This window comes from Amphibalanus amphitrite, unplaced genomic scaffold, assembly GCF_019059575.1.
Source record: "Amphibalanus amphitrite isolate SeventyFive unplaced genomic scaffold, NRLGWU_Aamphi_draft 000144F_arrow, whole genome shotgun sequence".
Classification (NCBI taxonomy): Eukaryota; Metazoa; Arthropoda; class Thecostraca; order Balanomorpha; family Balanidae; genus Amphibalanus; species Amphibalanus amphitrite.
This window is the reverse complement of record NW_024881639.1, coordinates 447,236-463,457: the sequence shown is the minus strand read 5'-3', so window position 1 is coordinate 463,457 and position 16,222 is coordinate 447,236. Positions and strand designations below refer to the sequence as shown.

The following is a 16,222-nucleotide window of genomic DNA, read 5'->3' as shown; positions in this document are numbered from 1 at the left end:
TGTTGGCACTATTAATTAAGGCATCATAATAGAGGCGTCAATAAATCGTTCTTTGCCTGTGAAGCTTATTTTGACCTTGACAGTAATAGTGTAAGTGGTTCCGTTATGCGAATTACCTTGACCTATGTAGTGATTATTTCGGAAATCTGAGGGCTGTTCATGAGCCCTATGTGCGGTACTGCGGTTACAGTAGGACTGTACAGTTACACAGATTCTAAGCTCCGCCCACTGTGTCCCTACTTCAACCTTCCGTCACCGCACACAGCAACCGCTGTGGGACTGGCCACAGCATTGGCTGTGTACGGTCCACTGCACGTAACTGTGTAGTGTGTGACACGTCACACCGACTACCCCTCCCCTACCCCCACGCCTCCTGCACACACCACACTCAGCAGTGTGCGGTGCCTGTGAACAGCCCTCAAGTTTCAATTTCAATATCAATAAGTACCTGATGCTGATTGCTGAATCAGAATGTGTAAGTTTTCATTTAGCTTTCATTCAGTATGCCCAGCCTGCAAGATGTGAATGGTAGGCGGCTAGGTGCCATTCAGGGGTCAGTTGTACGAGCATGCCATAGGTGTTCTCAAGGTTATATAAACAGTTTTTCCCATACTGACATGTTTTACCAGTCACCAACCTATGTGAATACAACTTGAACTTGCTGATATTTCATGACCTCATTGTTTGTCCACTGCATTGGAAAAATTCCATGGCAAATCTTTGTTCTAGCATTTTTTTTTGTACGAGTATGTTCAAGCAGATAAAATGGAATAAACAAAAGATGACCTAACCTGGCCTTAACTAATCTAGGCTGCCCAATTTAAATATTGTAAATTAACCTTACCATACATACCAAAGATAGTTTGATTGACCCAATAAAAAAGTTAAAAAAGCATGAATGCAGGGCTGAGAATACAAATTTTGTCTGTTTATGTGTAAGGAACAGTTTCACATTTTGCATTTTTTGTAGTTCACACACCAATTCCACCAATAAAAAATGAGAAATGCGTGCCAGCTAACTACATTATTGATTTTAGTGATTTTAAAATTTTAAACTGTCTCTGGATGACAATGTTGTGCTTTTTTGCAATATTTCTAAATGACTTCTTAGTTTGTTTCTTGAAAAAATAATATCAATGTCTTCTTTTTTCAGAAATGGAGTCTCTCTTGTCTCAAGAAACCCAGGATCAAGTAAATCTCTATTTTGTTCTTCCTAAGGACACTACAGAAACTACTTGCAGTGAAAAGTTGGCATCATCCTATCAGGTAAGGTTTTATGATTATGATGTACTTAGTACTTACTGTTTGCTGAAATCTTTTTACACATGTTTACACTTTGCCACATTTAATGTGAGTATATCCTGACTGTGAATTAACTGATTTTCTAAATGACCCACAGGCATGTCTGGATGTTGGTTTTCCAAGTCAGTGGATAAAAGAAGAAGATGTGCTAAAAATGCAACCAGTCAAGCAAGATGTGTTCATCTGTGACCCATTTGAAGGACTAGGTTTTGACCACTTATCATCTGGAAAATTCAAGTGTGTGTAAGTGTTGATTGTCTGCTGTCCAGTCATTCTTCTCCAGCAGCTTTTGATATGTCAAGTATGATGTGTGTTTGTGAGTGTTTGTGTGCTGGGATCTGTTTGACAATGCTACCATTGGAATGTTTGACAAGGGGATGTAATAGCCATCATTAACCACCAAATGACACCAATGCAAGAATGAACATTATGGTTCCACTGTTATGAAGTATGTGTATAATTGTGTAAGTAGGTTAAGTAGCCAGCTAATGACAGGGTGGCTGTCATGTCGGGCAGACATTGTGCTCTAAGCACACAAGTGTTAACACATCTATGTTGTCACTTGTCAGTACTGACTGGGTTTATGGTGTTGGCTGTCCAGCAGAGTGCTGGGCCCACCATGCCTGCTGGCCTGTCTGAGTCGCAGCGAACCAGTGCCAGAGCATCCCTATCCCCTCTACACAGCCGCCATGAGAGGCATGGTGGTCACTTCAACTGGATTCCAAAAAACAGAAAAGGTGAGAAATGGACTTGCAATTGTTGTTTATTGTGTCAGCCTGTTTTTAAAATGCATGTTCTCAGCTTCACCATAAGCTGATGCTTCAATAGAAGCTGTTGATATTTGATTGCTAATAGCTGAGTTTGATGTTTTTTAGTCAGTGATCAGAATCAATGGATTTCTTAGTACCAGATCCGGCTCTGAGCCGAGGTTACAAGCCACAGCTCTGATTTCGTCTGCCTACTGTCATTGTATTTCCTATTGTTTGCCTTCATACTGTTCAATAAGGTGTAATTCTCACACTCTCCGACCACCCGTTTCAGAACCGTCTGCAGCGGCTGGTGCGGCAGATGTCGGGCGTCTACTCGTCCGACTTCCACGAGGGCATCACCCACCTAGTGGCAGGCGTCGTGGCCAGCCCCAAGTACCAGGTCAGTCAGGTGGAGAAAGCTACCTCGTCTGGTGTTACCGTTACTGCAGTGTCCGTCGTAACCTGGCGTTCACTGTGCCATCGGAAGGGTTGGTGTTTCGGTAAATCCCAGTTCGCTGATGTTCGCGACAAATGGCTGTATCCCCCATAATACCAATTTCCCGATATAACGGACAGCTGGTGGCGATTCCAGGACAAAAAGTCAAAAGACAAAATGTCAAAAGACAAAAAGTCAAATGCAAAAAGTCAAAATGGATAAAAGTCAAATGGAAAAAAGTCAAATGGATAAAAGTCAAAACGGATAAAAGTCAAAAGACAAAAAGTCAAATGGCAAAAAGTCAAAACGTCCAAAAGTCAAAATGCAAAAAGTCAAATGGCAAAAAGTCAAAATGGCGAAAAGTCAAAAACGCAAAAAGTCAAAAGCAAAAAGTCAAATGGCGAAAAGTCAAAATGGCAAAAAGTCAAAAACGCAAAAAGTCAAAAGCAAAAAGTCAAATGGCAAAAAGTCAAAATGGCGAAAAGTCAAAAACGAAAAAAGTCAAATGGCAAAAAGTCAAAATGGCGAAAAGTCAAAAACACAAAAAGTCAAAAGCAAAAAGTCAAATGGCAAAAAGTAAAAAAAAAAACGCGAAAAGTCAAAAGACAAAAAATGAAAAAATGGCAAAAAAGTCAAAATGATAAAAATCAAATGGAAAAAGTCAAAGAAGAAAAAGTCAAAAGTAAAAAGTCATATAGGCATCTAAAAAACCATAAGACGCCGCTCGCTCGTATTTAACCCTATGGCGTTGCATGGAAAGAAATGAGTTCAAACTGCCTCGAGCCCGGCTCCAACATTGAGAAAGTTCCAGCGCCAGTGCTCCCACATGTAATAATAACCTGTGAATCATTTTCATTTTATTACTTAATGGATTCGTCAATTAAAATATGTTCATTTCTTTTAACCAAATTTCTATAAACCCAGCGCGTTGGATGCTGGACCAGTCAGCGATGACCGTACAGAGACCAGAGAGCGTGAGTGGACGGAGGGGACCGCGTCCAGTCTATCGGGCACGTTTAAACTTTCAGATAAAACTTTGCCATAGCACTGGAATTGCACGATGGGGCAGTGGTGACCCGGGAACGTTTGAAAAGTTGATGGGGTAGGTTGAAAGTTGAGGGGACAAAAATTGCAACTCAAAATTTTGAAATTATCTCGTCTTTTGTATTTTTTACTTTAAGTCCATTGACGTCATATAAGCGTTAATCACATGGTATTTTTTTATTTTGAGGTTTTGGCTTTTCACCAGGGCCTCCTGGCTCCTCTAACATGTTAACTGCGGGAGCTGCAGCCCCCGCAGTCATCCTCCAAACTGGTCACTGAGGAGTACCTTAGTCATTTTTTAGTCTTAGACGTTTTTGATAGGGGTTACCTTAGTCATTGCCCGTGATCGGGCCCCCCAGTCAAAACTGCTTAGAGAAGGCACTGCTTTTCACTCGCTCCCATGGGGGAGGGGCTGCCGCCGCCCGGTGCTCCGCGCACCACGGACGCCACGCGAGCGCTGCTGGCGCGGCGGCGCGCACTGCTCGGCCCGCGCGCCGAGTATACGGTGGTGAACCGGCAGTGTCGAGCGGCCATCAGACGTGACCACGCGGCATACTATGCTGACCAGCTGCGTGAGGCAGGACCGGCGAGGATGTGGACAGTGCTGCGGCCGGTGATCGGGGCGGGGAAGAGTGCCACTGCTGCTGCGCCAGCGTGCACGCCGGAAGCGCTCAACGCGTATTATGTGAGCGTGGGCCCCACCACCGCAGCCAGCGTCCCTGCCCCGCTGCTGCGGACCCCGGTACCTGTCAGAATCCCTCGCGTACTCACATGTTCCTTACAACTTCAGTGGGTAGGGTACGTTGCGCTGTATATTTTTCAAAAGATGAAAAGATCGATGCTTCGACTTTTATCCTTTTGACTTTTTATTTCAGACTTTGACTTCGACTTTTCTATTTTATACTTTTTTCATTTTTTGACTTTTTGTCTTTTGACTTTTACCCGTTTTGACTTTTTGCTTTTGACTTTTTGTCTTTTGACTTTTTTCCATTTGACTTTTTTGTCTTTTGACTTTTACACGTTTTGACTTTTTGTCTTTTGACTTTTTTCCGTTTTGACTTTCATCCTTTTGACTTTTTGCATTTTTGACTTTTTGTCTTTTGACTTTTTTTCGTTTTGACTTTTATCCTTTTGACTTTTTGCATTTTTGACTTTTTGTCTTTTGACTTTTACACGTTTTGACTTTTTGCTTTTGACTTTTTGCATTTTTGACTTTTTGTCATTTGACTTTTTGTCTTTTGACTTTTATCCGTTTTGACTTTTATCTTTTTGACTTTTATCCCGTTTGACTTTTTGCATTTGACTTTTTGTCTTTTGACTATTCGTCTTTTGACTTTATTCCTTTTGACTTTTTGTCCGGTTACCGCTGGTGGCGTCCACCGTAAGCTCAGCTTGCCGGTGTCGGCGGCATTTGGCGGGGTCAGCCGTAAGCTCAGTTATCCGGTGTCGCTGACAGGTGGCGGTATGGACCGTTGCTCAGTTCCTCTGTGTCGCCGACAGGTGGCGGTGTCCGCCGTAAGCTCAATTTTCCGGTGTCCGCCGTAAGCTCAGTTTTCTGGTGTCCGCCGTAAGCTCAGTTCCCGGGTGTCGCCGACAGGTGGCGGTGGCGCGCGACGTGCCGGTGATGCGCGCCGCCTGGGTGGACCGGGTGTGGGAGGCCAGCCGGCAGCAGACCGTCTCGGCCACGGACCCGCAATTCGCCGACCTCGCCTGCCCGCCCTTCCAAGGCCTGTTCGTGTGTGTCAGCCAGATCAGCCGCCGGGACAAGGAGGCCATCAAGCGGCTCATCGAGACCAACGGTGCGTCGTGGGGACTCTCGGTGCTCCGGCTGGGGTTGAACGACGTTCGGTGGGCCGTGTGGTTCCTCGTGCGCACGACTGGTGCGCGTGTTTTTTTTTTGGGGGGGGGGGATAATGGGGTAGAACCAGATGATTGGGATTCGACCGGACCGGGCATGGGAAGGTGATAACGATGCTAGCGTGCTTCCTCAGCTTGCATGACTGTTCTTGATTGTTACGCTTATAGTATGTCGACCAGCAAATCGCTAAGCATTCGCCATTCGTCCCTGTCTTGCTACAGGTGGCAACTACATGACTCAGCTGGAGTGTGAGAAGACCAATGTGCTGATCTCACCTTCAGTCGAGGGTGAGAAGGTCACTTTCGCCAGACGCTGGAAGGTGAGAGGACAACACTTGCTCACCTTCCACGTGTGTAGCTCAGCTTATTATTGTAGTTCACGGTGGCTGGCTGAGCTGTTTGAGGCAGTGTGCTTGTCATGTTGACTTCCTCCCGAGTAACTGTATAACGGCATATTCTCCTGTCTCCTCAGTCCTCCAGATACCGTGCGTGGCTCCCGAGTGGCTGTCGCCGTGTGTTGTACCGGACTCCGGAGTTGCCGTGTGACAGTGTCTCCGGTCTCCGTCAGATTCCGTGTGTGCTTCCCGAGTGGCTGTATGACAGCGTGGAGCGCGGCTCCTGCCTCCCGATGGAGCAGTACACGACATCGGACAAGATGGCCAAGCGTTCCTCCACGCCCACCAAGAACCACACCATGGCGAGCGGTAGGTCTCGCTTGTCAGAACCGACTTAAATTAATATTGTTTTGCTTTCTTTGCCAGTTGAAAGAAGTAATAGAGAAGTCACACACGATGTTAGCGAGTGATATTAATGCAGGATAATATATCTGTGTAAATTTGTACAACATGACACCTTTTCGGGCAAAGTAAGCGGATGCATAGGTGGTGATAGTTTGTTAGTAAACCTGATTCTCAAACATTGTAACATAGCATGTGATTGCCCAACGATGTGCTGCGTGAAGAGTACACATTCGGAGCTTGTTACAAGTTCCGTATCGCATCGGCACAAAGAGCACCGGTCTGATTTCTGTCTGCTGGTGCCCGCCTGACGGCTGACTGATCGCTGGTCCCCCTCGGCAGGCGAGCTTGCTGACCTCACCATGAGCACCATAGTGGGTTCCAACGAGAGTCGGTTGAACCCCGTCAACGAGACGTTGATGAACGAGACGGCGTCGTTCGCCGTGCCGGCACCGGCGCCCTCGCCCGCCCGTGAGTCCGCCCGCCTAATCAAACACACGCTCTCGGTTGTAGTTGATGTTTGCTGATTGCTAAATGTGCCGTTATTTCACCGTAGACTCACGTAGTGCTGCGCTTGCTGGAGTGTTTGCCTCATTTTTCATAGTTTGTGGCTGAAGCCTAACACTGAACAGAAACCTGTTGTTCGTCTAACCAGCGGGTCGTTGATTGCCGTTTTGTTTTTTTTTTTTGTTTTTTTGGGTTAGGCCCTTTCGGTCTGACAAGACCATTGCAGAGCCGGAAGGATGATAGGAATTAGGGGGAGACATTGGTCTGGGCAAGCACCATAGAGAGTCGCCGGGGCTGAGCCCGTCCGAATGGACAGGCCGACCAGCCCCCCAAGCACTCTCTGCACCCGGCTACGGGGTGCGCTCCCTCGGGAGCAGCGGTGCCACTCCAAGGGAGCAGCCCGTATGAGATAAAGGTGCCTGTCCAGCCCGGAGTGGGGTTGCGGCGTGGAGGAGAAGGATTTATGTATCCTGAGGATAGAAGCACGGAACGGTGATGATTGTCATACGTTGTAAGAAATGCATTACAAAAGCTCATTTATGTTTGATTATCTGCAGAGGAGGAACTGGCTGAGCTGGACAGGGTCGACCTGCAGGAGGTGGCCAAGGCAGGCGAGTTCCTGGACGGATGCAAGGTAAGCAAACTGTCTCATGTTCAGCTATGCTAATCGTGGTCTTCACGTATGTTTGATGCATTAGGAGGGGGGGGGGAGTGGGCTCTCAACACATCGTTTTAGGAGGATCCTCCCTCCGTCCTCGATAACGCTTTTCTGTCCTGTATTTGTGGCAGTCGTGGCCGAGTGGTTAAGGCGTCAGACTCGAAATCTGATGGGGTCTCCCCGCACAGGTTCGAATCCTGTCGGCTGCGCAGATCTTTTCAATTCTTGGGGTTACCAGACCAATCGTCGCGGCTATCACGGTATCATCTGGTCGTTTTCATATTTCGTTTTTCACATTTTGCCTTTGTTATGGACGTATGTGTTGTGCGGGCTCCATTTGGAATCTGCATTGTCGGAAATTTTGCCTTTGGTTAGACGTAATTACAGTGACTTACACATCTTGGGGAGCTCACCAAAATGTACCGTTATTCTTGTATGCCATAGAAGCTAGAGCGCTGCGAAGTGGGCTAGGTAGACAAGTTTCAACTTCAGTATGGCATGGCATTCATCTTTCAGCTTGTGACAGCTGCGTTTGGCATCTACGGGTGAAAGTGAAAATCACAAATTAAAAACCCGTCTCCATAGAAATGTGTTTGCCTCTGACTGCGTCTAATGGTCCACAGGATCACCCACAGGAGTCGTGTGTATCGGTGGGGACGTCAGCTCAGCACCCTTTGGCCTTTGCTGAGCAGTGATTACCCTCCCTCCTATCCCGCAGGTGGACTGTATCGGTCTGAGGTGTTAGGTCCCTGGCTAACCGTCCTTCCCTCCCCGACTCGCAGGTGCACTGTATCGGCTTGGACGCGCGCCGGGACGACAAGCTGCGCCGGCTGCTCAACACCTCGGGCGCCATGCGCTTCTCCCAGCTGCTGCCCTCTGTGACGCATGTGGTGGTGGCGGGCGGCGCGGGCGTGCCGGAGGCGGCGGCGGCCGCCGCCTGGCGCCCGCACCTGGTCACCTTGCGCTGGGTACTGGCCAGCTGGCGCGCCGGCCGGCCGCTGCCGGAGGCCGAGTTTCTGCCGCCGGGGGTGGCGCCGCCCGAGCCGCCGGCCGGGGGTGGCTCCGGAGCCGGTCAGCCGGGCCCGGAGCCGGAGCCGGACCCGGCCGGAGAGGAGACGGTGCTGCCGGGCGCCGAGACCACCGCCGCCGGCGAGGATACCATGCTCGAGGCCACGCAGACTCTGTTTGGAGGTGGGTGGGCAATGGGCGTAGAGAGCCCGTTGGGAGGCGTTTGTAGGTCACGCGCACTTTGTTCGGAGGTGCTAGTTTGGTCGGGGGAGGTGCGGGCGGGCACGCAGACCGGCTCAGTATGTAGCCACAGTCAGACTGTGGCTGACTGTGACTGCGGCGGGTGAATGTGACTGACTGTGACTGCGACTGTTGCAGGGCTGCGGTTCCACCTGAGCCGCCACCTGGACGACCAGTCGCTCCAGGAGGCGGTGTACATTCTGGAGGAGCATGGCGGCCGCCAGGTGCCGGAGCCGACCGCGGCCCGGTTCACCGTGGTACCGCTGGTCCACCCGGCCTCGCCAGACGACCCCGAACCCGACGCTCTGGTTACACTGGCCTACCTACAGCACTGCGTCGAGGCCGATAAGGTGGGTCCCGCTGCCTGCGTTCATGATTAAACATGGGCATAGCTGAGCGAGATGGCAATGGTTGATAATGTCTTCAACCTTTTTTTCTCCCGGGTTCCTGACTAATGTGTAATGGTCGTAACCAGTTTTAACGTGATGTTTTAACCCTCGCATGTGTAGGGGGGGGGGGGGTCGGATGGACCCCCCCCCATGGTTTTTCGCGAATAACTCGCGTAAAAAGCGGCCGATCGCGACGAAACTTTCAGTACCCTCGCATTGATCAATTTTACACCTACCCTGAAAATTTCATGACCCTGACCCAAATGACCTTTGACCTGTGACCTCTTTTCCGAGACCATGTTTGGCCGGAATCGCGATTTCGCGTATGTCGGCACGTATTAGCCGCGCGTTTGCAAGCTTTTCGTGGTTTCAAACGTTCAAACATGTGATTTGATGTTGCTCCCATGCATTACGGTGGGTGTCAAGGTCACCTGAAGGTCAGGTCAGGTCATTGACCTTTGGTGACCTCGGGTGACCTCGGTTCACTTTTTCGAGTTTTACATGTTTCTAGGCTAGTTTTTGAGCTGAATTCGAATTTAGCAACCTTTTGAACATTTACGAAGTAGTTTTGGTGCCTTCGTAACATGCTACGAAGCTGTCAGAGGCGGTTGACACGTACTACGAATACCCGTCACGACGCCTACTGGTTGACCTGACCTGACCTGACCCGACCTGGTCTAAATGCTTAAAGACATCATCTGTGATCAAAACTAACGCGATATTCGTGATCAGCACCCCGAAAACCCCCTTAGCAGCCACAATTTACGACTTTCTAATAGGTCCCGATTTTCCCGACTTTGGGTCATTGACCTGACCTGGAAGGTCAACCAATGACCTAGGACCTTAAAATTGGGTATCATCGGCTTCCTCTCGTCACGGGCAACACGCTCGTTTTTCCGCGAAGCTCTAGCTCGATCAGGGGCCAAACGGCAAGGGGGGGGGGGTCCAACCGACCCCCCCCCCCCCTACACATTAGAAGCTGGCAAACGCCGCACACATGCGAGGGTTAACGGTTCGCGTATCTCTTTGTGTTGTCCTCTATTTTCGTTACTGTGCTGGTCGACCAGAGTTCTGTGGGCGCCGGCGCGCACGACCGCTGTCTAATGAATGCGTCTGCGCGCTGTGTTGCCAGCTGCTGGAGCCGGAGTACTTCCACCGGCCGATCAGCACCACCGAGCATGACATACTCACCGGCTGTGTGCTGGGCATCAGCTCCTACAGCGGCCGCGAGAGGCAGTACCTGGCGCTGCTCGGCGAGAGCATGGGCGCAGAGTGAGTCATGGCGCAGACGCTGAAACATACTCGTAGATGGCAGCAGGGGAATGGGGATGCAAGTGGTGTCGCACGTGACACTCACGGGCTTACTAGGGACGGGATATCTGTGTGGATTTCAGTTTAGCTGTGTCGTGTTTTGCTAAGCAGATATGAAACAGCATGATAGTGGCGTCTGATGGTCATCGCCATGCCATCTGACCGTGTCGGATGGTCTGTGTGTGACGTCGATACTGCCCGCGTCCGCAGGTTCCAGGAGGTGTTTGCCCGCCGCGACAACCCGTCCAAGCACGCGCGCGCCTCCACCCACCTGGTGTGCCAGGCGGCCGAGGGCCACAAGTACGCCGCCGCCCGCAAGTGGGGCCTGCCGGCCGTCAGCCGCGAGTGGCTGCGAGCGTGCGCCGCCGCCGGCCGCCGGCTGCCCACCGACGAGTACGCCGTGGAGGGCGGCGCCGAGTCGACGGTGGCGTCTGTGACTTCCAGCGCCGTGTCGGCGGCGCCGGCCCACACCCCGGCGCCGGCGCCGCCCGCCCCCGCCGCCGCCGCCGCCCCGGCCGGCTGCCTGCCCAGCTTCATGCAGCCGCCGGTGGAGCTGACGCCGGTGCGGCCGCCGCAGCTGCCGCCGGCCGACTCGGTGGCGCGCGCGGCGGCGGCGGACGGCACGGCGGACATGGCCACGCCGCAGACCCCGTACGGAGCGCTGGTGGCCGGCGCCAACCCCAGCAGATCGACACGGAAGGCCTGGAAACGCTGGGTGGACGCCATGGAGGAGACGCCCGAGAACAAACGACGGCGCGTCAGCACGGTACGGCGAGGGGAGGGACAGGGCCGGGGAGCGGGGCAGAGTGAACCGGGGCTGGCGGAGGGACGAGATGGGACGGGTAGGAACCGGGAGTGGGACGGGGTAAGACGTCCGGGAATGGGAACGATGGGGCAACAGCTGGCAGTGGGATGAGTTGGTATGATAATGGGACGATTAGGTGGGATGATCGAACGACCTTCCGTATGTGGGATGAAATGATATTGGATAACAATTTCGCTTTTTTGGGGTGCTGGTTGAGCAACACACCGTCTAACGATGCCTGTGTTTACAGCCCATGTCCCAGCTGGTGGTACAGTACTTCAAAACAAACTTCAGTCAGAGGGACAGCCAGGCCGACCCCAGTGCGTCCACTGAAAACAGTCCCGTCGTCAACTCGGAAGATGTCAACGTAAGACCGTGAAATCACCCGATATTTCGGTTGATGACAATTATTAACATTTTGTTTTTCTCACTCAGAACTGTAGGTACTCGGCAACATGGCTCGAAATTTGAAGACATATAAACAGCACTGTATCATTATCAGTATGTTGATGGCCTCTTGTAAACATGGTTGAAAATTTAGTGTTTCTCATCCATGGTTGTATAATTGTTAGGTCAGTCTGCTTTCGTTTAAACCTTGTATCTGAGGAGTTTTGATTGATTTATTGCAGAGTTCCACGTCATTGTTCGTGTTCTGCCCAGCCGCACTGTGTTGACATGCAGTTTGCTGCCGTCCCGCCAGGCGGCGCTGCAGTCTGAGGCGGCCGGATCCGGTACCCCTGCCTCTGCCGTGAAGAGCTCCAAACCGGGCCCGTCGACGGGCACGGCGCCTCGAACGCTGCCCAAACGGGGCCGTCCGCCGGCGGCTGAGCTGGGCAGCAGTCCCTGTCTGGGGAACGGTGAGCGGCGGCTGGGGAGAGGCAGAGGGTGGCGCTGTCTGTAATTCTGTTTATTGGGGAGAGGCAGAGGGGACGCGACTTTCAGTAATTCTGTTTATTGAGCCACTTGGCTTCGTTTCGTCGTTCATTAACCACCACTTGGCGCTGAGTCACTGTCTGTGAGTGGCTGGTTGGTTGTGTCCTCGCCGGCGTGGCGCCACAGCTGACGGCTGCCCTGTCCGACAGGCTCGGTCCGGGACCGGGGCGCGACCGCCGGGCCGCCGGCCGCCGACCGCACCGTCACAGAGGAGGGGGAGGCGGCCGGCGACGTCAGCCGTCAGCTGGCCGAGCTGAACCGAATGGTGTCGCGGCGCAGCGCCGACGGCAGCGGCGCCAGCGGCGAGCACCGCATGCCGGCCGGCCTGCTGGACCCGCCGCCGGCCGTGGGCGGCTCCGAGTCGGCGCCACGTCAGTACCCCGTCTGCTCCTCCCTGACCCACCGGCAGGGGAGAGGCCGGGGTCCCTGTCCCACCGCCGGGGGAGAGGCCGGGGTCCCTGCCCCACCGCCCGGGGAGAGGCTGGGGTCCCTGCCCCACCGCCAGGGGAGAGTCGGAGTCCCTGACCCACCACCCGGGGGAGGGTATGGTTCCAGCCCAGCCCGCCATCGGGGTTCCTCGGCCCACCGCCGCTGTGAGGCCCCTGGCTGCACCGTCTGCCGGGGTGGGGGTCTCTGGCTGCACCGTCTGCCGGGGCGGGGGTCCGTGGCTCCACCGTCCGCTCTACTACTGTAGTCACGCTAGTCGCTAGTCACGGCGCGCTGTTCCCTGCCGGTCTATGCCGTGTCCGGTTACCTGATATCGTGTCTGTCCTCTGTCGATCCGTCCGTGTCCGGTTACCTGATATCGTGTCTGGCCTCTGTGCCGTGTAATTCGTGCCGGTCGGCTGGTCGTGTCACCGACTCCGCCAGCGCGATAGACCGTGTCGGTCGGCACGATCCGGCTCGGAAAGGCCAGAACACTTTCCGAGCTGTATCTTTTACCGACACTGCATGCTGCCGTGGTGTGCATATGGTGGATGCGGTACCAAGTGTCCGGTCCGTACTAGGAGCTAAAAACAAGCTGGTCAACACCTATTCCAGCCATTCATCGACGAAGGACAAGACCCATAAGCCTCGCCTATTAATGAACACCACTTAGCCCATTGAGGTTACGCTGGATATTTAGTCGCAGCTGTAGGCCCACCGTTTAGGCTAATATGCCACAGCCTGTCCTTGGACCACAAGCTTCCAGTCCTAGGGCGACGATTTCCGTCAATGGCCATCCGGTCCTGATAGGTCTGATAGCGGGAGGTGCTCGCCGCCACGTCGGGTCTTTAGGTTGTAGAGAGCTTATCTATTTATTGACAGACCAAAGCCTCGGTCCTTGGACTGATACCCACATCAGAAAACGACTTGATCAATCGAGTACGTACCAGCTGGCTCATCCGGTCTCTTCTCTGCTTGTCTTTGACACGTTGCTCTTGTATAGTAAGATCAGAGCTGGTGCTGAATTACTTTGATGAGAATCGTGTTTGTACATTTGTTTGGTTTTTGTAGTGTTTGTTGTACACATTTGTAATTAGGCCCTGCGTATTCCGCTACAAACGAATGATTATAGGAAACAATTCAGTGACTTCCCACGAGCATTATATGTTGCCCTATTTGCTTTTTTTATCAATTTACCCGCGTTCTCTTGGACGAGGAATATTCTACGTCGTCCGGCCAATCCCGTTCCATACGATCGCGCAAATCCGGTTCTGTGGCAGAATTTGGAGTCCAAAGTTGAACGTGCGCATGTAGTCGCGCACGGCCGGTCCCCTAACTGACTTCGCCTGGCTACGGCCTGCCATCAACCGCAACCATACCTGTCAAGAGGCCCATAAACGTCAAGCGCCCGTCGCGCTTCGAACCCGGACTGTTGTGACCGGAAACGCGTGCTCTCACCACGCGGAGTCCAACGCTGTACCGACTGAGCTACGGGACCGCTATTGGGAATTAAAAGCAAGTTTTTGTGACCACGAAACAAAGCACATCACATAAGCTTATGATCAGCACACTATTAAAGGCAATCGGTGTCAAAAACGGTGGCCACTCCGCGTGTCAGAACTGTGTGCCGTTGTCCCGTCCTACTGCTGCCGAGGAGGCTAGGCGGATCTCAAGATCGGCTATTCTGTCGCTGTGTAAACTAAGGTGAAAGGGTGTTTGTTCGCGGTACTGTGGTATGTTTGCCCATTTATCAAAGCTGTTTGATTGTCGCGTTGGAGGTTCGGGTTATGTCAACAGTCAACAGTGTGCTGTTTCGTTCACGCTTCTGTATTTATATGCGTCATCCTTCCTCCCAGCCCGTGTCGTTTCAACTTATGAAACGGGGCTCAACGCATATCCCATGGCCGTGACCTGGGCTGACCATGGTGTTCCAGAGGCCATGGAGCTCAACACGCAGGGAACAGCAGTGACCTGGGACGACCCGCGCGAACGGCAGGCTCGTAACAATCTCATGCAAGAGGAGGCCGCCCGCCAGGATGCCGAGAACGTGTCTCCCAACGTTCCGGCGGCGCCGGCCGCCGCTGCCGCCAAGTGTCCGGTGGCTCCGGTGCTGGTGTTCTCGGGCCTGGAGCCGGCGGAGCGGAGCCGCTACACGGCGCTGGCCGAGCGTCTGGGCGGCTCCGTGCTGGACTCGGCCACCCTGGAGCCGAGTGCCACACACCTGGTGACGGCGCGGCCAAACCGCAGCGAGAAACACCTGGCCGCCGTGGCCTCCGGACGCTGGCTCCTGCAGCCCGGCTACCTGGACGCGTGCGAGCGCGCCGGACGCTTCCTCAAGGTGGGACTGGCGGGCGGGACTGGCGGGCGCCGCGCAGGGAAGGATGTGGAGTCACTTGTCAGGCTGATGGGGCGCTGTACTTACCTCGAGGGACACTGAGTGTGCTTAGGAGAGGCGGAGTAGGAGTGATGAATGTCTTCACTTGCGTAGTCACTCGTTTGCCAGCTGGAACTTGCAAGAATGTTCCGATCACCATTTAAACAACCGGAAAGGATAAGTCTGACGCCTTGCTGACTTCGGCGTGGAGGCAGGCACCCCTTGGTGTTTAGTAAACGCACACAGCTGACCCTATGCCGTTTTTAGGGCCCTGAGCTGACCTGTTCTGATCGCTCCGTTTGCCCGCCACAGGAGGACGGGTTCGAGTGGGGAGACCCGGAGTGTCTGCGGGCGGCCGGGCTCTCAAAGGACTCCACCGAGTACAAACTCTCCACCGCCGCCTACAGGTGGCGACGGAAAATCCAGGACGAAGGTAACTGAGTGTCAGGAGGATCCTCGTGAACACGCGATAATCGTCTCTCGTTTTATAAGCCTCGTATTAGTTATTACAATCGCTAACTAATGGTTGGGACTATTGCGCTGCAGCTTCAGACTCTTAACCGACCTGTCGTGTCCCGAATGTTCCATTCAAAGTGACCTGCCCTGACCGTTGCCAGCTATCCCGGGCGCGTTCCACTCGATAGTGGCCTGTCCTGACCTTTGGCAGGTATCCTGGTCGCGCTCCATTCGATAGTGACCTGACCTGACCTGCCCTGACGTCTGGCAGGTATCCCGGGCGCGTTCCACTCGATGGTGGCGGTGCTGCTGACGGCCAGGGAGCGCAGTCGGGCGTTCGAGCGGCTGGTGACGGCCGGCGGCGGCCGCGCCGCCTCCCTGGACCAGCTGCGCCGCCGGCCCACGGACGTCACCCACGTGTTCATCGAGCCGGCGCGCGCCGACAAGCGCCAGCTGACGGCCGAGCTGTGGCGCGAGCTGGCCGAGCGCCGGCTGCCCTGCCTGCAGCCCGTCTACCTGAACGAGTGCCTGACGGCGGCCGCGGCGCCCCGTACCGAGGACTGGCTGCTCGACGAGTACAAACGGCTCCTGGCCGAGACGTGACGCGCCGGGGGCGGACAGATGGGGCGGACGGACCGCGCCGGGACCGTCGGACGGGGCACCGTCCCTGGCACCGGCTGAGGAGTGACGTCTTGCTCAGACGGTGGGCGAGTTCCGTCCCTGTGGGGAGCACTCCGTGAGCGGTAAGCGCCGTGCTCTCACGGACAGGGTATCTCCCCAGCCAGCCATGTGTGTATAGTTACATTGTGTACCGATTGAAGTGTTTGTGGGTGTGGAAATACCGGATGTCGCCTCTTCACTGCCTGTCCTGAAGCGTTATGGTTCTTTTTCCATAGGCTTCGTATTTTCGCGAATGAAGCCGTGATATTCGTTCTCATGCTTTCCAGTATGAATGAGATTGGGATGAAAATATAGCAGGTATACCTTTTA

General features: G+C 53.5%; 1 protein-coding gene and 1 non-coding gene across 2 annotated transcripts; both read left to right on the top strand.

Moving 5' to 3' along the window:
- Positions 1-47: 47 nt before the first annotated feature.
- Positions 48-16,222, top strand: LOC122382668 (DNA topoisomerase 2-binding protein 1-like). Its single transcript, XM_043368324.1, has 21 exons — positions 48-90; positions 1,154-1,266; positions 1,400-1,545; positions 1,904-2,039; positions 2,344-2,451; positions 5,129-5,330; positions 5,611-5,708; positions 5,957-6,092; positions 6,468-6,596; positions 7,190-7,266; positions 8,073-8,203; positions 8,270-8,481; positions 8,677-8,888; positions 10,060-10,199; positions 10,449-11,004; positions 11,294-11,410; positions 11,744-11,900; positions 12,126-12,347; positions 14,337-14,740; positions 15,089-15,209; positions 15,504-16,222. Exons 2-21 carry the CDS (start codon positions 1,156-1,158, stop codon positions 15,833-15,835), a joined length of 3,747 nt encoding a protein of 1,248 aa, XP_043224259.1. The 5' UTR covers positions 48-90; positions 1,154-1,155; the 3' UTR covers positions 15,836-16,222.
- Trnas-cga lies at positions 7,418-7,499 on the top strand. Its single transcript has one exon. It is a non-coding gene; the product is annotated as a tRNA-Ser (tRNA).